This window comes from Podarcis liolepis, assembly GCF_965112155.1.
Source record: "Podarcis liolepis genome assembly, chromosome: 13".
In the NCBI taxonomy this organism is placed as follows: Eukaryota; Metazoa; Chordata; class Lepidosauria; order Squamata; family Lacertidae; genus Podarcis; species Podarcis liolepis.
This window is the reverse complement of record NC_139573.1, coordinates 22210492-22228898: the sequence shown is the minus strand read 5'-3', so window position 1 is coordinate 22228898 and position 18407 is coordinate 22210492. Positions and strand designations below refer to the sequence as shown.

The 18407-nt window shown below is 47.3% G+C and overlaps 1 protein-coding gene across 1 annotated transcript; it reads left to right on the top strand.

The window, feature by feature from the left end:
* The first annotated feature begins 1454 nt into the window (after positions 1-1454).
* On the top strand, positions 1455-17947 carry LOC310691784 (uncharacterized protein). The gene is made up of 5 exons (XM_083471855.1): positions 1455-1587; positions 6180-7334; positions 12498-12624; positions 14192-14245; positions 14868-17947. Exons 2-5 carry the CDS (start codon positions 6219-6221, stop codon positions 16190-16192), a joined length of 2622 nt encoding a protein of 873 aa, XP_083327981.1. The 5' UTR covers positions 1455-1587; positions 6180-6218; the 3' UTR covers positions 16193-17947.
* The last annotated feature ends 460 nt before the right edge of the window (positions 17948-18407 follow it).

The following is an 18407-nucleotide window of genomic DNA, read 5'->3' as shown; positions in this document are numbered from 1 at the left end:
GTCAACCAAAACACAGCTGCCCTTTGAAATTCACATTTCTCTGAATTGTGTGATGCACTTCTCCAGCCAAACTGTGTATGCAAAAATGCTTATGTTGAGGGAAATGCACATAAAATGCACATATTAATTAAAATAACACACAAATATGTGTTATTGGGTGGGGAATTGCTGTGTGTGTGTCTGTGTGCATGCGTGCCAAAACATCATACAAAAATATGCTAATAAGGAGAAATTCATCCTAAAAATGCTGATAAATTTTGATGAGTTTGGTTTTTTTTAAATTGCAAATTGTTGCAGAAATGTGGGGATTTGAATTTGAGACTGGGAAAATGAGAAACCGAGAAACCAGAACTGACAGTTTCACTCATGCATATAAGGAAGCCATGACATTTAAATCAGTATGAATGTGGCTTAGGTGTGTTGAAAGGGCTCCTCCAGAATACCCCTTTATTGAACATTCATCGTAATTCGTTTGTGGGGCATTTATACATACATACATTTATACATACATACCCCATACTTTTCAGTGTATTTCTGGTCACTTTCCTAATTGCAAAAAAATCAAGTTTTCAGGGGGGAAAGAGATTATATAACATATTTGCATAGTGCTAACTAGCATTAATATCATTTATTTATTTTATTAACTTTCAACTGTTTCCTATAAAAAAGCAGTTTGAAATTGGTGCCAGCCTGACAGTTTTGCTTGTTTAGAATGATCATTTTTATTGTGCTGTGTTTGAGTGGCTTCAATCACTGTTACTCTGTGCTAGATAGATTATTTGAGTCCAAGACCTATAAAAAAGTTAGGTTTCTCCAGCTATTTGGGGGGTGGTGTGTGTGTGTGTGTGAGGAGAAATTAACAGAGTGCCTTGCGGCACCTGAAAAGATAACCAAATTACTTTTAACAGCATAAGCTTTTATGGAGTCCATTTAATCAAATGGTCTGTAGTCCAGTGATGAAAGCTTTTTATGCCATAGTAAATTTGTTAAGTCTTCAAGCTGCCACAAGACTTTCCTTTGTAGGGTGAGCTGCAACAGACCCACAGGCCTGTCCCTCTGGAAATGGTTACAAAGGAAGAAATTGCACGCTTGTGTCTGAACAAAATGAAGCGTGATCTCCATGGGAGGATGATAAAAGAATTTCCTGTGAGCAGCGTTGAAAAATCTCAGAAGTGAACTATTATTATTATTACAGTATTTCTAAAACGTAGGGGTTTTATTTCGAAATACGCTTTCCTAGATTAGAGAAAAGTGGGGTCATCCCCCCAAAAAACCACTTTGGACACTGGTTCGGCTCCTATAAATCCACGACAAGAAGAAAATGACCATAAACTGGAGGAACAAGCATCTGATTTGCGCGTTTGATGAGCGACGGGGGCGAGAACTGGTCGTCCGAAGTGCGCAAAGGGTTAATGCCCTGGCGCCCACGTGGGGAGGGAGGAAGAGGAGGAGGCGCCTTCCTGCTCCGCCTTTTTGGGGGGAGGAGGGGGCACGGAAGAGAGAGAGGTTCGGGGTTGCAACACCCCCAAGTATCCGCATCTGGTGCAAGGGGGCGGGAGAGGGAAGACCGGCTCTCCTCGCCGAAGGGTGAGTTGCAGCGGCCGGCCTCCCCATTTTGCAAAGCCACGTGCAAGGCGGGGGTGGGGGAGGAAGGGAGGGGAGGGGGTGGGCTGGATTTGGAGGGGGCGCTTTTCCTGCTCCCCCAAAATCCTAGGTAGATGTCACCGATTGGAAGGGGGGGGTTGGTTGCTGGGAGCGCAGGGGAGAGCGAGCGAGGAGCGCAACATGAGCCATCGCTTTGCCCCTCCCACCCCTAGCCACATCAAAGAGGCAAAATGGCTGCATTCCCCTTGTCTCGGTTTCGGGGTGGCGGGGGGGGGGGCGAGTCTAGTGGGAGGGCTGGCAAATGCACCAGGGCCTCTCTCTGCCGCGATGGGGTGGAGAGGCAGGGGGAGCTGTGCGTAAGGGCGATGGGATGGGCTCAGGGGCGGGGGAAAGGCCGGGCAATGAATGGTCAAGGTCCTTCTTTTTTGTTCTTGGGAAGGGTGGTGGTCGCAGGGAGGTGGCCTTTTTCAGCCACATGGGGGGAGGGCTAGGCAGAAATGTTTCTGGTAGGAGAAAGAGGACAGGAAGCTAAGATGTGGGTGGCTGGGGAGGGGGGGAGAGGTGGAAAGTTGAGCCATCTGGGAAGGAAGGAGGTTTACAGTTAGAAAGATGGAGGTGGGGGGCTGTGTCTCTGTATCTGATGGTGGGGAGCGGAGTGCACCCCACTTTGTATAGGCGGTGTGGGTGGCTGATTGCCTTACCCTGGTCTTTGGGAAGAGGTGGGTGCTTTAGTGGAAGCAACCTAACAAAAATCACAAGGAGGCTGAATCACCACTTCAGCTCCCCTTCCCCCTTTTGGTGTTAGCACAGTAATCCTTTTGCCAATAAATTAATTAACAGATCAATCAAGTGCTTCGCCCTAATAGTGAACAAATAATTGAATGTCTGGTCTAAGTCCTTCTGTTAAAGTGAGCAGGGAGGTGGTAGTAGATCAACTATGTTCTCACCATTAGTAAACATGCTCATTTCCCCCAAGCGGCCCTGGCTCCTCCCCTCGCTGCCCCCCCCCCCCACGTCTGCTGCCAATCTGTGGCTTCCATGGCATTAGTGTTCATTAGTCAGTGGCCCAGACATGCAGGGACTGCTTGGATGACTTGCAGTGCAGTTTGGGAATCTTTTGGGCATAGAGTTAACTCTAAATATTTGTGCTTCAAGTCTGCTATTATAACTCCCAGGTGAAAAGTCTTTGAAGCTAATTTTGATTCTTCCCAGTGGTTCCAATACTTTGACTCATTTCTTAAAGTCTGCTGTGAAGATTTGTCGGTATGAATTTTGCAGTTGATACCCATTGGAAGGATGAGTGCCTATTTCTGTTTTTAAGATTGAAATCCCTTTATGTAGAAATTTGTATGTCCAAATGTGCATATGAAAGGTGCTCCTTTTGTAACATGTGCTTTGTTTTCCAAAAGATTATTAGTGCTGGTCTTGCTCCTGTTCATGTTTTGAAATTTTTAGGGGGGGGGCGGGCAGATTTGGAAACATCTAGGTCAGACACATCCAACTTCCAAGAGACTGCGATCTACCCCCACTATAAATAAACTGGCAGTGATCTACCCATTGGATTGGCCAGAGTTGTTGAGGTTTTTTTGGGGGGGGGGTAGATCGCTCAGGATCACGCAGTCAACCATGGTCGACCACAGACAACCCTTGGTCGCCCGGTAGATCTCGATCAACCGGTTGAACATGCATGATCTGGGTGAATCTTTTTAAAGAAATATTGAGGGAAGGGAATCTCCAGCATTGAATATAGAGTTACTTTAATTGAAAGGCTGCATATGCCACCATACCAATTTTGGAGTACAAAAAAACCTGTTTTATCAAATTAATAATCACTTGAAGCTGGCCGTATGAGGTTTGATCAAAATATGTTGATGAACAGTGTTCGAATTTAGCCTGGCACATTTTGCTATTGGCCACTTGCAACACAATCAGAATGAATTTCAGGAACCAAAATGCTTTTTATGTGCAGCCTGTGCAAGAGCAGCGAACAGTGTTATAGTTAATTGTATCTTGTCCTCACTTACCCCACCCCACTGCCCTGCTCACGGTTGTGAATAATATTCTTATGTTATGAATGGTCCCTGTCACCACTGAGAAAAAGAATTAGGAAAAGGGCAATATATATGTGGACTGTCCCTGGATAAAACGACTTTTCTTCTTTAAGTTCTCAGAGTTCTTAACCTAACTCAAGGTTTTCATCTGAACTAGCCAGATGTTTAACTGATAATCACAGTCAGGCAGTCATTTGAAAAAAATAAGACTTTAGATCTATCTTGCCCCAAAATGGCAAGCAGACATTCTGTTTTGATGGCTGTAGCCTTGGTTTAAGGAGCCATTTGGCACCTAGCTTATACACCTGAGGATGAACAACACTTTTTCAACACTGGTGGCGGTAGGGGAAAGAAAGATTGCATTTGTTAAAATGAAAAAGTATGGTGAGAGGGTGGGAACATTTCCTAGTACTTGTCCTTTAGCTAATTGTAAATGTGGAAAGTTTCCATTTTTGTTGCTTTTTTTGGAAGTTAGAATTTGGTACATAGTCATCTGTAAGCACAATGTATCGATTGCTAGTATAAAGTTCCTACATTTCTGTACAACTTACTGTTGCTGCTTACATTTGCTTAGTTTATTGAGCTGTGAGACTGACCACATGCAGAGGTGCGTCATAGTTAATAGGAGGGAATATTTGTGAATATTCTTAATGCTGAAGGATGATGGAGGCGTTTGTATTTGAGGTAGTTACCAAATGTCAACAGGTGTCACCATCCTAAGGGGAGTAGAAGTGTGTGTGGTGGAGGGAGAGTTCATCCGTGGCCTCATTTGCTTGTAACGCTAAGCCAAACCATGGCTAAACATGAATGAATGAGTGTGCAGGTACTTGGAGGAGAAATAGTGGCCATGTCTCTCTTCCAGTGGTCCTCCTCTTCCTGCAGAGCTAAGCCATGGTTTGGCTTAGTGTTACAATAAACCCCAGTTCCTCCAGACCAGGCTTCCTCAACCTCAGCCCTCCAGATGTTTTTGGCCTACAACTCCCATGATCCCTAGCTAGTAGGACCAGTGGTCAAGGATGATGGGAATTGTAGTCTCAAAACATCTGGAGGGCTGAGTTTGAGGAAGCCTGCTCCAGACTAACCATGGGCTAGTAAGCCAATAACAGACCTTTGCCTACAGCTTTTTGGAGCAAGGCAAATCATGAGCCCTAGGTTCGGATGTAATGCTAAGTCACACCAAATGGGGTCTGTGTGATCATATGTGACCAAGGACTTAAAACAGAACTGCAAAGAAATTTTGCATAATTTTGAAAATCGGGGGAAATCACCTGAGGTCAAACCCAGTGCTCTGAAATTTTAATGTTTAATGGAGTGCAGACATTCCAGCCACTGTGCTATATTGGCTTAATAAGTGGCCTTGGTAAATTATTATCATTCTTTGTACCACCCTATCAGCACTGAGTATGGCACTGTACAAACAAATGGGAACTTGAGCCTCTGAAAAGGAGAGAGAGAGAGAGACTGAAGCAACAGCAGCAGAGCCATGAAGTCTGCTGGTTTCGTTGGGCAAGTAGCTAAATGGCAAAAGAATGGCACTTCCTGGCCTTGCTATAGCCTCTAGAGTGCTGCACCGTAATTCCAAGCTGGGAAAATACATTGTGTTGTGTTGCAGTAGATGTACTTGCCGTTCTCTTATCCATCTGGCCAGAAGACACAGAACCTGATCTACATGTTCAGAAAAACAGACCCTGCGAAGGCTGTCCCGTTGTGGAATGCTGGGGGTGGAGGTGTTGCATGTTTGAATGCGCACCGTAATAAGAAATTCCCTAGGAACGGAACAGAGAAGGCTGGGCTATAATAACTCTTCTGTCTAACATTCCAGTATCCAGGGACATGGTGTTTTTGGCCTTGGGGAATCACTCCATAGTCTGATTTCCTACCTGCCTCTTCAAGAGTTGCAGTATGTGGGCTGGGTGAAGATTTTAAATGTGCAGGATGGCTCAGAGTGAGAGAGCCATGAGTGAAGCAGAGAGACAGTGGCTGTGTATCTCTCTTCTGGAATCTTAACAGGGAGGAGATTTTACTGATGGCCATCCTAACAATTTCTCCCTGGGCCTTTTGCAGTGGAGTTAGGAGTGGCTGTGTAAGGAAGATGTTCCTCAACACCGGCTGTTTTCCCCCTCAACTTCCCCCCTTCCTCTGTCCCCCCCCCTTCAATGGACTGCAATGTTTCATTCATGAATCAGTTATATGTTTTGAAGTAGCCCCCATTAATGAAGTGGCAGATTATTATTATATGCAAAACTATATAATTATAAATACAAAAACTGGGCAGCTGGTACCTTCTTAGAAGAGGGGTTCCCTCTTCCCTCACACACAGGAGGGAACGTTTTACCTAAGATGCCCCCCCCTCTGGCACATACATTGCATCACCTAAAAACAAAAGTATTTTGTTTTTCTTCAGAACTCTTGCTCTTATTCATATAACCAATTCAGGAAAATGACTTTTAATTGATTTAATGGCTCAGGTTTCTTAAAACTGGGTGATAGCCTTCCTTTTTTTCTCCCCCCACCCCCTTTCAGGGAGACAACGCCCCTGTAAACACTTCCTAGTGTCCCGCCATGTTTGCGTGTGAGACTTGGGGCCTCGGTGGCCAGACCTCCGTCTACAACTGGGAGAAGTCGGTCTACCTTTTGGAAGACAAAATGGAGCCCGAGCAGGGATCGGGAGAGCTGGATCTCCATTTTAAAGTGCTGCTTGAGCAGGGGGTCTATCCGGAAATCACGATCGAGGAAGAGGAGGAAGAAGAGGAGGAGGAGCCGGAAGCGGAGGCGGAAGTCGTGGTGGAAGCGGAAGGAGAGGAAGAGCAGGAGGAGGAAGAGGAAGAAGTAGAGGGAGAAGAAGAGGAGGAGGAAGAAGAAGAAGAAGAGGAGGATGAGGAGGAAGAAGAAGGAGGAGAGGAGGAGGAAGAAGATGAGGATGAGGAGAATCCAACGGGGCCTGTACGAGAGGCTGTGGGAGCAGAGGAAGGAGATGACTCCCTACTTGTGGTGTGCACTGGGACTGTGGAGGAACTTCTGGGCTTGGAAGTGCCACCCGCTGCTGAGCCAGAGGCCCCAGAAGAAGCCCCACAACCTCAGCGCTGGGAAGTCCAGTGGGAGGAGGTGTCTCAAGCCCCACGAGCTCCGCCTCCTGCAACTGTGCAGCCGCCGCCACCACCACCAACGCAAGATGCTTCCCCAGCGACTGAGGCAGCACCCATGAACATTGAGTCAGGGGCCTTCTCTACTACGGCATTAGAGCCAGCGGAGAACCCTGCCTCCTCCCCATGGAGAGCTCCATACGCAGAGGAGAGCCAGCAAGAAACCCAGCCCAGTACCCCAGGCAACGCGGACCGAGGGAGCATCGGGAAGACGCGGACGTCCACCTCAGGAGTGGGTGGCTTCACCCTAGAGACAGCCCGCCGGCGCTTCCGGCAGTTCTGCTACCAAGAGACCGAGGGGCCGCGGAAGGCTTGCGGTCAGCTCTGGGAGCTTTGCAACCACTGGCTGAAGCCAAAGAACCGCACCAAGGAGCAGATTCTGGACGTCCTGATCCTGGAGCAGTTTCTGGCGGTCCTCCCACCGGGGATTCGGAGCCGCGTGTGGGAATGCAGCCCGGACACTTGCGCACGGGCCGTGGCCCTGGCGGAGGAGTTCCTGTCGAAGCAGCAGGAAGCGGAGAGAGCAGAAGAGGAGGTGAGATGGTTTTCGTCCCCCACCCCCTTTCTCATCCCATACGCCGCCCCCAAGGACAATCTTGTGGCTCGCGGATGGGACAAGTTTCTTTGTGAGGGCTGACCTGCTGAGATAGGCCCATAACTATGGCGGGGATGGGAAGGAAATGGTGGTGGGGTGCTAGCAACAGATGGGGGGCAGGTGTGACGGGCACATTTTGTCCTTGGGGCATGGGCTGCCTTTACGATGTTGTTATTTCTGTGGCTAATGGTTATTTTGTTTATACATAAAGATTTATATACCATTTGATAAGAAAAAACTTCAGCAGCTTGCCTAAGGTGATATAAAATCTCTGTTTAAAGATGACATATTTGTTTTCCAGCTAAGGCTCTCAAAATCGTGTACAATCAGCCTCAAAAACATTTTTAAAAAAAGATATAAATAGTATAAAACTACATAAAACAACAACAATTTTATTATTTGTACCCTGCCTATCTGAACAGGTTGCCCCAGCTACTCTGTGTGGCTTCCAGCGAATATAAAAACATAATAAAACATTAAACATTAAAACTTTCTTATAAAGGGCTGCCTTCAGATGTGTTCTAAAAGTTGTATAGTATTTATTTCCTCGACATCTGACGGGATGGCATTCCGCAGAGCAGATGCCACCACCAAGAAGGCCGTCTGCCTGGTTCCCTGTAACTTCACGTCTCACAGTGAGGGAACCACCAGAAGGCCCTCGGAGCTGGACCTCAGTGTTTGGGCTGAAAGCTCCTATAATAAAACAATCAAACAATGGGAGTATGTATTTTGTGCTAAGTCCCCAAAGCACAGCAAAGTCCCCAAAGCTTTTATTTACTTCTGGAATGCCAGGAGGGAGAGAGGAGTAAAACATTTAGCCTGTGGAAGGGCGTTTTGGAACAGCCACCGAAAAACCTCTGCCTTGTGGGTAAACTAGTTTAGTTTCTGGATAATTTGGACCCATCCGCAGCATTTTGTCAGCTGAACTTAATACTTTGGATAGGTTCATACAGGATGAGGCCCATGAACTGATAATGCCCAGGATCCAGGCCTTCAGATTCTGTAATTCTATATTCACCTTACGAAAGATCACAGGGCAGTGACCTGAAAATGAGCTTTTTCAACCATTGCCCCTGCACTGAGGAGTAGCCTTCCCTCTGCCACTTGTGAGGCATCACCTGTCATCTGCTTCAGGTGTCTTATAAAGAAGATGTGCCTTTTTTGCTTAGGCTTTCTCTGACCCATAGGATTGGATCTTCCTATGACCAAATTCCTGTTCTTATAATACTACAGTTTTACAGCTTTTTATGTTGCATCTCTCTTTTTTGATACTGGTTTTTTTAATGTTTTGTATTTGCATACTGCCTAGAGATCTTTGAATATTAAGCAGTTTAGAAATGCTTATAAATAAATTTAGGGAGCCCTATTCGAATTCAGTGAGTTTGAGCAGACACGTTTAGCGGGTGTGGGGAACCTCCAGGCCACCGGCCAATGAGGCCATCTCCTCCCACCTGGGTGACGTCAGCTGATAGGCAGGGGGCATGGTTTGATCCTGCTGTTTTCTCCAGCATATTCTCTGCAGGGAATGCACAGGTGAAGCAGACCCCTCCCTTCACCCCATAGGTCAACTTTGACAGGTGGGTGAGACCACATGCCTATCAGTCGCTTGACGTCCTCATGACGCCCCCGCCACAGTTGCCCCAATCCTGTTGTATAGGATTGCACGGTAAAATTACCAAGGCAGTGGCTTCTTCCGTGTTAGCTGCATCAAAATGTGGAGCCGAGTTTTTGAAATGAGCTGAAATGCTTGGTAACTGAAACAGAGCCATAGCTTGGTTGCTTTAATTTCTGCCCTTTGGTGTAATTAAAATGTGGAGATGGTTTGGGACGTAGGAAACTGTTATGCACAGTGGCCAGAATATCTGTCACTGTAGCCCAGTATTGTCACCTCTGACTTAGCAGAGGCTCTCTGGGGTCTCAGGTGACAGGTCTCTTCTGCATCACCTGCTATGAGGTTTGTTTGTTTTTCAATCAAGATGCCAGGGAGCTCTTCCACTAAGGTTTTCATTGCTGCTATTATTATTATTATTATTATTATTATTATTATGCTTCTTTAAAAAAAATTGCTATGTTTTCATTATTTCACATAATACATGATATATTCCATATTTTCTGCCTCGGCTTGTGCAGTTGTCGAATTTTTAGCCTTCTCAGAACTAGTCGTTACAGAGGAGTCATGGCTACCTCCAATAACAGCAGCCCTTGTGTCTTGTCTCCTTACTTCTCCTGGTACTGGCTAGCAATACAAAATGGCAGACATGACGTCATGTCGTTCCAAGTATTCCCACTCGCCCCTAAGTAGCAGCCAGCAAAGTGGAACCAGAACAGGCCAAATTCAAACGGTGTTGATGTCACAACAGAGGCCTTCTGTGGACATTACATTACATTAGGCATTGCAGAGGAGGGAGATGTTTTGTAGGGAGAGGGACTGCTGCTTTCTGAGGCACCCAGAGGGTGTCTTCCTTAACAGCAGAGTAATCGCAAATAACTGGGATTCCAGGAGTATGGAATCAAGGTCAAAGGGTGTGAATGGCAGCACTATGTTTGTCCTGCTCTTATTAACATAAAATGGTCTTCTGCCTCCCTCCTTAGTGTCCCTCAGGGCTTGCCTTCCATTCAGCCATGCGGGGCAGTTTACCTCAAGGAGTGGTGACTTTTAGGGCTACCATCAGGTATTTGGAGAGGCAATTTTTCCAGGGAATTCCCCCCCTCCCCATTTTGCAAGTTGATTTGTAAACAATGAATGGGTGCCAGTTGCAAATAAGTATTTGTAAGTGTGGCTGTTTAGAAGGTTTTTTTAAAATAAATAAATAAATATAGCTTTGTTTACCAAACACAAGTCAAATAAACATGCTAAATTAGATTGCTCTCTAGGGTTTTCTGATGCAAACTGGAAATTCTCCAACACAAATTGCCCTAATTTACAAAGGAAGATATCCCCTCCCCCCCGTTTTAAATTTTCTGGAAAATCCGTGTTGCTGGGTGACACTAAAGAGAACAAATTGTCAATAGTTTTGTTTATTTTTATAGTTTTCCAGCTTGAGCTTTGTGCGTGAGGCACCAAAATATATTGAATCATCTCCAAAGTCTCACGTCTCTTTATTCCTTCCTCTGGCCATTCAGACTCCTCTCTTATTTTCAGGACCTCAAGGCAGCCTCTACAAACCCAGCTCTCAATTCAGAGCTGCGCCTCTTATCTCTTATTCCCAGCTTTCCCTCTTCAGTCCTCCAGGTCTCCTACAAACACTGTTATGGCTGCCTACAAACCCCAGAGGACTTTTGCACCTGCCGCTCGCAGCGGATTCACCAAAATCCACACAAAGGCTTTTGGGAGTTGTAGTCCTGCAGCCCAGAAACAAAGGGCTTCCTCCTAGTAGCTGGCCATCTGCCATTCTTCACAAGCCAACACTGTGGGCAAGATGTCTCCTCTCCCAGGCTGAAGCATATTGGGGGGAAAGAAAAGAGCTATTTGCTAAGAGAGCCCTCCCCCCCCCCCCTTGCAGTCAGGAATTGTGACTCTGCATCAGAAATGATGGATTTACACCAGTCATTTGTGTGATTTGACAGAAGGGCACAACTGGCATAATTCTGTGTTTGTGTGTGCAGCTTTCCTGCAGGAAATCAAGAAGCAGATGGAGAGCACACAATAGGCAGAGTTTTGCCTTCCAATTCTTAGGATATGAAGCAAAGAAGCCCTCAGCCTTTTCCTCCACCCTTCCAGAGTTCTGGAATCTGCATGGCAATGCAATGCAGAATATGGACTTTAACATAGCATATGTTAGCCCTAGCAAAAAATCCAGGATCTCAATTCTGGCTTGTTCTTTGTGTTCTCTGTGTGTATATTTATCGTGCTAATCTTGTTTTGTGAGCCACCTTGAGGGCAGATGTATCGCGTTCAACTCTAGGCTGAGGAATATTGGTTCATGGAGTGGCTGTCCTATTGTCTCTAAAAACCATCCTAATGAAGCTGCCTTGGTGCATCCTAGAAGAGCACTTATAAAATCTACATTTCCAAAAGAGCGCATAAGGGTGGAATTGCAGCCAAGCTATGCTATCAGCAGAATCACATGTTACAATTTGCTGGGTTGTTAATCGTTAGACTGCTGGTAGGGGAATTCATATCTGAGTGAAATGCCTACTCCCAAATTTCCTGCTCTTCTCTGTACGTTATTATTATTATTATTAATTATTATTATTATTAATTATTATTATTATTATTATTATTATTATTATTATTATTATTAAAATTTGTATGCCACCCTTCATCTATAGATACCAGGGCAGCTCACAGCATAAAAATACAAGATAAAAGCACAAATAATCTGGGGTATCCCCCTGCTTGCAGTGTAAAATGGTACAGTCTAGTAAGAACTGTACCACAGAGTTCTGCTTTTCATGCAGCTCTTAATGAATCAAGGCAGAGCTAAAGACATTATTAAAGCCAAATTGTAGTACATGGGACAGCAGCTGGATTTAGTTGCTTTCGTCCCCCACCCTTCCAAAACAATTACTATTACAGTCGTACCTTGGTTTTCAAACAGCTTAGTCCTCGAACGTTTTGGCTCCCGAACGTTGCAAATCTGGAAGTGAATGTTCTGGTTTGCAAACTATTTTTGGAAGCCGAACGTCTGATGGGGCTTCTGTGGCTTCTGATTGTTTGCCGGAGCTTCCTGAAGCTAATCGGAAGCCACACTTTGGTTTTTGAACGTTTTGCAAGTCGAACGGACTTCCGGAATGGATTCCGTTTGACTTCTAAGGTACAACTGTACTGATTTATTAATCACTTTCTAAACAACCATCTCAAGGTGATATACACTATAGATCATTAAAAATGGTGAATTAAAAACCATACAAAATAGACACTTGTGGCAAAGACCCATTTAGCCAGCTGGGAAAGCCCGTCCGAACAAAGATGTCTTCAGGTGCTTCTGGAAAGTGCCGCTAGTGAGCACCTGTCTTACCTGGACAGGAATGCTATTTCACAGAACAGAGGTAGCCATGCTAAAAGCCCTACTTTTTTTTCCGTTCGTTTGTTTAGCTAGTTTAACATTAAACAGTCTTTGATCGATCTTTTTGTCGAATGTGTCTCTTTGCTTATTTCAGGATTCAGACCTATTTGAGGAGGTGGTTGTGAATTTCCCCGATGATGACCAAGCCTTGTCAGATGCCGAGCAGGGAGACGCATGCATGGAGGCCGAGCAGAGGGGTGATGTGGATATCTGTTTGCTGGGTAAGAATCCTCGCTTCCCTGTTCTTAGCTCAGGCTTCCTCAGCCTCGGCCCTCCAGATGTTTTGAGACTACAATTCCCATCATCCTTGACCACTGGTCCTGCTAGCTAGGAATCATGGGAGTTGTAGGCCAAAAACATCTGGAGGGCCGAGGTTGAGGAAGCCTGGCTTAGCTTCTTGACCTACTTCTCTTCGGTACACAAATGCCTTTATCTGTTATGTATGCCAAGGGTGTTGTTGAACTGCAGCTCCCATCATACCTGACTATTCATTATACCCGACTGCTGACCTTGCTGGCTGGGGCTGATGGGAGTTCACAACTTCTTGAAAGCCACAAACTCCCCACCCTTGAGCTAAACATTTATTCTCACCCTGCTTTCAAGGTTAGGGTGATGGCTAGAATCACACCCAGATGGTTGAGATTATCCTCCAAACTATGGCTTGGATTATCAAACATAAGTCTCCTCCCCCCTTCCTTTGTGAGTTTAATTTCACTCTCTAGTTTCGTACAAACCACTTTGCTGTGTCACCCAAATCATCCAAATCGGTTTGTGCAAACCATTGGGCTGCTGCCTGCCAGAACTGAAAAATGTAGTTTGAAGTGAGTTTCTGGTTTGAACAGGTTTGTTGTTAAACCTTCCTACTTGATCTAGGTCTTTGGGCCTTAATTCAACTCCAGTAAAGTTTTTTTAATTGCCCACAGACCTTCAAATTCCAAAAACAAATATATGATTCTATACAACACAAAAGATATGAGAAAGAATGCTAACAGTACACTTTTCAGTGCTAAATGTTTAAACAAACATCAACATTGAAAGCAGTACCCCACAGCAATTCTTGGAAAGCTGCATATGGATCTCTATAGCTTTTGCACATTTTGCAACTGATTCACTTCTATGAGGCTGTGTATCTATAGCCAGAGAGATTGTATTATATAACACTTGAAGACCTTTCTGGGAAGGAAACAGCCTAGGGACAAATAAGTCTGGGTCTTTTTGTTTCTGTAAAAATGACACAGTAGTAACACATGTAGTACACTTTCTACTTGAAAGTGAGAGCCAGTGTGGTGTAGTGGTTAAGAGCGGTAGACTTGTAATCTGGGGAACCGGGTTCGCTTCCCCGCTCCTCCACATGCAGCTGCTGGGTGACCTTGGGCCAGTCACACTTCTCTGAAGTCTCTCAGCCCCACTCACCTCACAGAGTGTTTGTAGTGGGGGAGGAAGGGAAAGGAGATTGTTAGCCGCTTTGAGGCTCCTTAGGGTAGTGATAAAGCAGGATATCAAATCCAGACTCTTCTCTACTTTTCACGGCCATACAGACGAACACAGTTCTCAAGGTCCCTTGCTTCAAGTGCATTAGAGATCCTCTCCAATTGTCAGTCTGTGCTGTAGACCTGTCCTGTTTCAATGAATTTCTTTTGTAGTTCTGGGGCACTTGTGGGATGGAGTTAAACGTATCCAGATGAAGGCATATCAGTACTCTGTCTAAAACATCCTGTTATACTGTGTGGATGCGTGTGACGGAGGGCATGTCACAGTCGGACCTGACTCGTTTCTTTCCCTGCACAGGTTCTTCTGACACCGAAGCAACGTGGGATTCTTCAGCCGATGAAGGAGGCTCAGGTGGGTCTTGCAGCATCTTAGAAGATGCATTTTCTAATGTTGGAGAGAGAAGGGGCAACGTCTCTTCCAAGGTGGTGCTTGCTGTGAAAAACACACAAATCATGTTGAAGCAATTAGCATTATTTATCTATCCTCTTTTTTCCTCTTTTTTGTATGCTGACTTAATCCAGTTACAGGGCAATCTTATTCATGTTTGCTCTGAAGTAAATCCCGCTGTACAGTCGTACCTTGGTTTTCGAACACCTTGGTACGTGTAGGTTTTGGCTCCCGAGCACCGCAAACCCGGAAGTAAATGTTCCGGTTTGCAAACGTTCTTTGGAACCCGAACATCCGACGCTGCTTCCGCGGCATCCGATTGAGTGCAGGAAGCCCCTGCAGCCAATTGGAAGCCGCGCCTTGGTTTTTGAATGTTCCAGAATGGATTACGAACCAAGGTGCGATGGTATTCAGTGGGACTTGCGGCCAGATAAAAGTGAACAGGACTGCAGGGCTTAAACCTCTATCTAAAACACATGCATTGATCGACTATCGTTGCTTTAATTGAGTGACAGCTCTAGAATTCATACCTATGAAATTTGTGAATTTTCTCTTGCCTTCCCCCCCCCCCAACCACCCAAACCAGGTGCCAGGACTCCCAGCAGAGCAGACCCCCAGTTTGAATTTGGAGAAAGGCTCAACGGGATGGTGCAACACCTGAACCCAAAGCGGATCCGAGTGAGAGAGAAACGCCACCCCTGCATTGAGTGCGGGAAGCGGTTCCGGTGCCAATCCGAGCTGGCCTTGCACCAGAAAGTTCACACCAGGCCAAAGTCCTACCACTGTGCCGAGTGCGGGAAGCAGTTTGGCCGTTCCTCGCACCTCACCAGGCACCAGAAGACGCACATGGGCGAGGAGTGCCACCTTTGCACGGAGTGCGGCAAGAGGTTCCGGTGGTCGACGGAGCTCGCCATCCATCAGAGGATCCATGCAGGCCAGCAGCCGCACTACGCCATGGACTCCGAGGCGCTGTTCCAGTGGCCGCCGGAATTCACGATGCACCAGAGCCTTTTCACAGGCGAGAAGACCCCTCCGGCTGCCGACTGCGCCAAGCCGCACACCGTCAAGAAACCCCACCTCTGCCCCGAGTGCGGGAAAGGGTTCCGGTGGCCGTCGGAGCTGGCCACGCACCAGAAAACCCACAACAAAAACAAACACTACCTCTGCGCCGAGTGCGGGAAAGGGTTCCAGTGGCCGTCGGAGCTGGCGGCGCACCAGAGAATGCACACCGGTGACAACTCCCCGCTGGCCGCCGACTGCAGGAACGGCAACGGGCAGCTGCCCCCTCTGGGCGCCTACCTGGGAGGCCACGTGGCCGAGAAGCGCCACGTCTGCGGGGAGTGCGGCAAAGCGTTCCGGTGGCCGTCCGAACTTGCCACGCACCAGAGAATCCACACGGGGGAGAAGCGCTATTTCTGCACCGAGTGTGGCAAAGGGTTCATCTGGCCGTCGGAGCTGGCCGCCCACCAGCGAACCCACACCGAGAAGGAGTCCTACCAGTGCATGGAGTGCGGGAAGATATTCCACGACCTGTACGGGCTCACCAGGCACCAGAAGACCCACCTGGGAAGCAAGGTCTACCCCTGCGCCGAGTGCGGGAAAACCTTCACCCGGCAGTCTCACCTGACCCGGCACCGGATCACGCACACCGGGGAGAGGCCCTACCCCTGCGTCGAGTGCGGGAAAAGGTTCGGCCGGCAGTCTCACTTGACGCGCCACCTGAGAATCCACACCGGGGAGAGACCGTACCAGTGTGGGGAGTGTGGGGTGAGGTTCCGGCGAAGGCACAGCATGATCTACCACCAGAGGATCCACTTGAGAGAGTCCAACGGCGGAGCGGACATGCCAAACATGCCTGACATGGAGAACCTTGATGATGACCTCCAGAGCCCCATCCATGTAACAATCTGAAATTTGGATGCTAGGTGGGTAGGGGAGGAACCTTTGGATGGGTGAGTCGGACTGCTCACAGAATCTGGCCGCCTGAGTCCTTTCCACGCAGAGCAGAACGGAGAAAGGTTGCCGCTCGGTGTGACTGCCCCACCTGGTCAGAGACACAAGTGCCTCAGAGCTCCTTGTGGTGCAGCAGTGGACAGCCAACTTTGTTGGATCACGTTGCAAAGGATTCTGGGACAGGGACGCCCACACACCCATCTCTGATCATGTGCTACTTTCCTGTTGCCCAAAATTTGGGGCAACTGTTTGGGACACTTGTGTGGCCAGGTTCAGCCCTGCTGCTCTAACTCTAGATTTTGCCTCCATGTAGCATTTACAGGGAGCACTTAAAACCTGTGGGGGGGGGGAGTCTCCCTTGCTACCTGCAGCAGCTAGAACACTACTGTCCATTTCCTGAATCATGTGGCAGAAGCCTTCCTCCCCGCCTCTCCCAGCTAGTTCTGTCCTCCTGTTTGACTGCTTTGCCACACACAGTGAGTTGAATCGGTGGGTCCACACCATGAGAGGACTGTGAAGGGTGACTTTGCATGCTGTGGAGCCAAAGGACGGCTTGGTGTCTGCGTGGCACAAGGCGCCTTTGCTTTCCGAGCGTTCCATGTGCAAAAGGGAGAGAATTTGGGCAAGCTCTGCTTCTCTGGTTGCAGCACTAGGGAAAACAGCACCTTCCCCGATTCCCCCACAGAGCCTGGTTCTGGATGAAATCTGGCAAATTCCCAATAACAGTTTCTCTTTCCTTCCTACTTCCCCTCCCTTATGGAAAGATCCCGACTAATAAATCTGATTTTTAAAAGAGCCTGAAGCAGGAGTGATCCTTCCTTGTCATCAGCGGTACTTTTCCAGGGCTGGCCCAAGACACTTTGCTGCCCGAGGCAAGGGACAAGGTCGCCGCCTCCCATGCCAGTTAGGCTGGAGGTTGCATCTTGCTCCAGCACTGGCAACAGGACAGCATCCTGCATACCTGAGGGCAGCAGATTAGCTTGGGTGTGTGGCACACAGCGCTGCCTGCTCCCCACCCCTCTTTATCCGCCACCTGAGGCAGTTGTGTCACGCTGCCTAACAGCAGGGCTGGCTGTGTAACTTTTCCCCTCCAGAGCACTTTTTGAAAGGCACTTCTATTTCCTCCTTCCCTTTCCTTCTTGGAAATCAAGGGGGCAAGGTTTCCTTCTTAGGGGACAGGGGCTATTTTACAGCCTTATATAAGTGGCTGTTTTTAAGAGGTTTCAGCAGAAAATCAGTACAACCAGCCTGGATTAAATGCTGGAGAGGAAGACAAAGGCATCTTGATCTATGTTAAATAGGGCTTTTACTCCTAAGTAAGTGCATTTGGGATTGCAGCCTAAGAAAGCAGATCTTTGTAGATGAACAGGGAGGAATTGGGGTGTGCCTAGGCCTGCTGCCTTTTCTGAGCAGGGAGGGACATTTTGAGCTTGAACTTGGCTTTGCCTCACAAATAACCCCACAACGGTTGGAATCTAGGAGAAGGCCCGTGTCCCATTATAGGCTTCAGGTTCTCTCTTTGTTGACCCTTGGTGAAGGAAAGAGGAAAGTGTATTCCTGCCCCGGCGCACCCCACCCCCACCCCCAAAAACTTTAGCTGCATTTCTTCTTTTCCTCTTTTGGATCCACATTTGAGACTCTGAACCTCCTAAAGAAGCAAGAACGAACTCATTTTTGGAAATAACTTAAAAATAAATGGTTTCTACAAACGGCTTTTTGTGTGCAATTTTCTGTCTTGTGGAGGAGGGAAGTAGCACCAGGTTTTTTTCCGCCTCAGAATCCAGACTTACAGTTAGCACAAGATTTCTTATAAAAATCTCTAATGGGACTCTGAGCAGCAGGTAGGGAAATCTTTCAGCTAGAGGACTGCGTGCTGGCGGGGGTGGGCCAGAGTTAAAAGTGTGAAGAGCAATAAATGTGAATTCTATCTTTGTAAGGTAAAGGGACCCTTGACCAGTCGGTCCAGTCGTGGCCGACTCTGGGGTTGTGGCGCTCTTCTCGCTTTATTGGCCGAGGGAGCCGGTGTACGGATTCTGGGTCATGTGGCCAGCAGGACTAAGCTGCTCCTGGTGAACCAGAGCAGCGCATGGAAACGCCGTTTACCTTCCCGCTGGAGCGGTACCGAATTATCTACTTGCACTTTGATGTGTTTTCAAACTGCTAGGTTGGCAGG

Excerpts from the sequence above, each read along its gene's own strand:
- LOC310691784 (XM_083471855.1), top strand. The coding sequence starts at position 6,219 with ATGTTTGCGTGTGAGACTTGGGGCCTCGGTGGCCAGACCTCCGTCTAC. Across the intron at positions 7,335-12,497 it reads CGGAGAGAGCAGAAGAGGAG|GATTCAGACCTATTTGAGGA; the intron begins GTGAGATGGTTT and ends TGCTTATTTCAG. Across the intron at positions 12,625-14,191 it reads TGTGGATATCTGTTTGCTGG|GTTCTTCTGACACCGAAGCA; the intron begins GTAAGAATCCTC and ends TTCCCTGCACAG.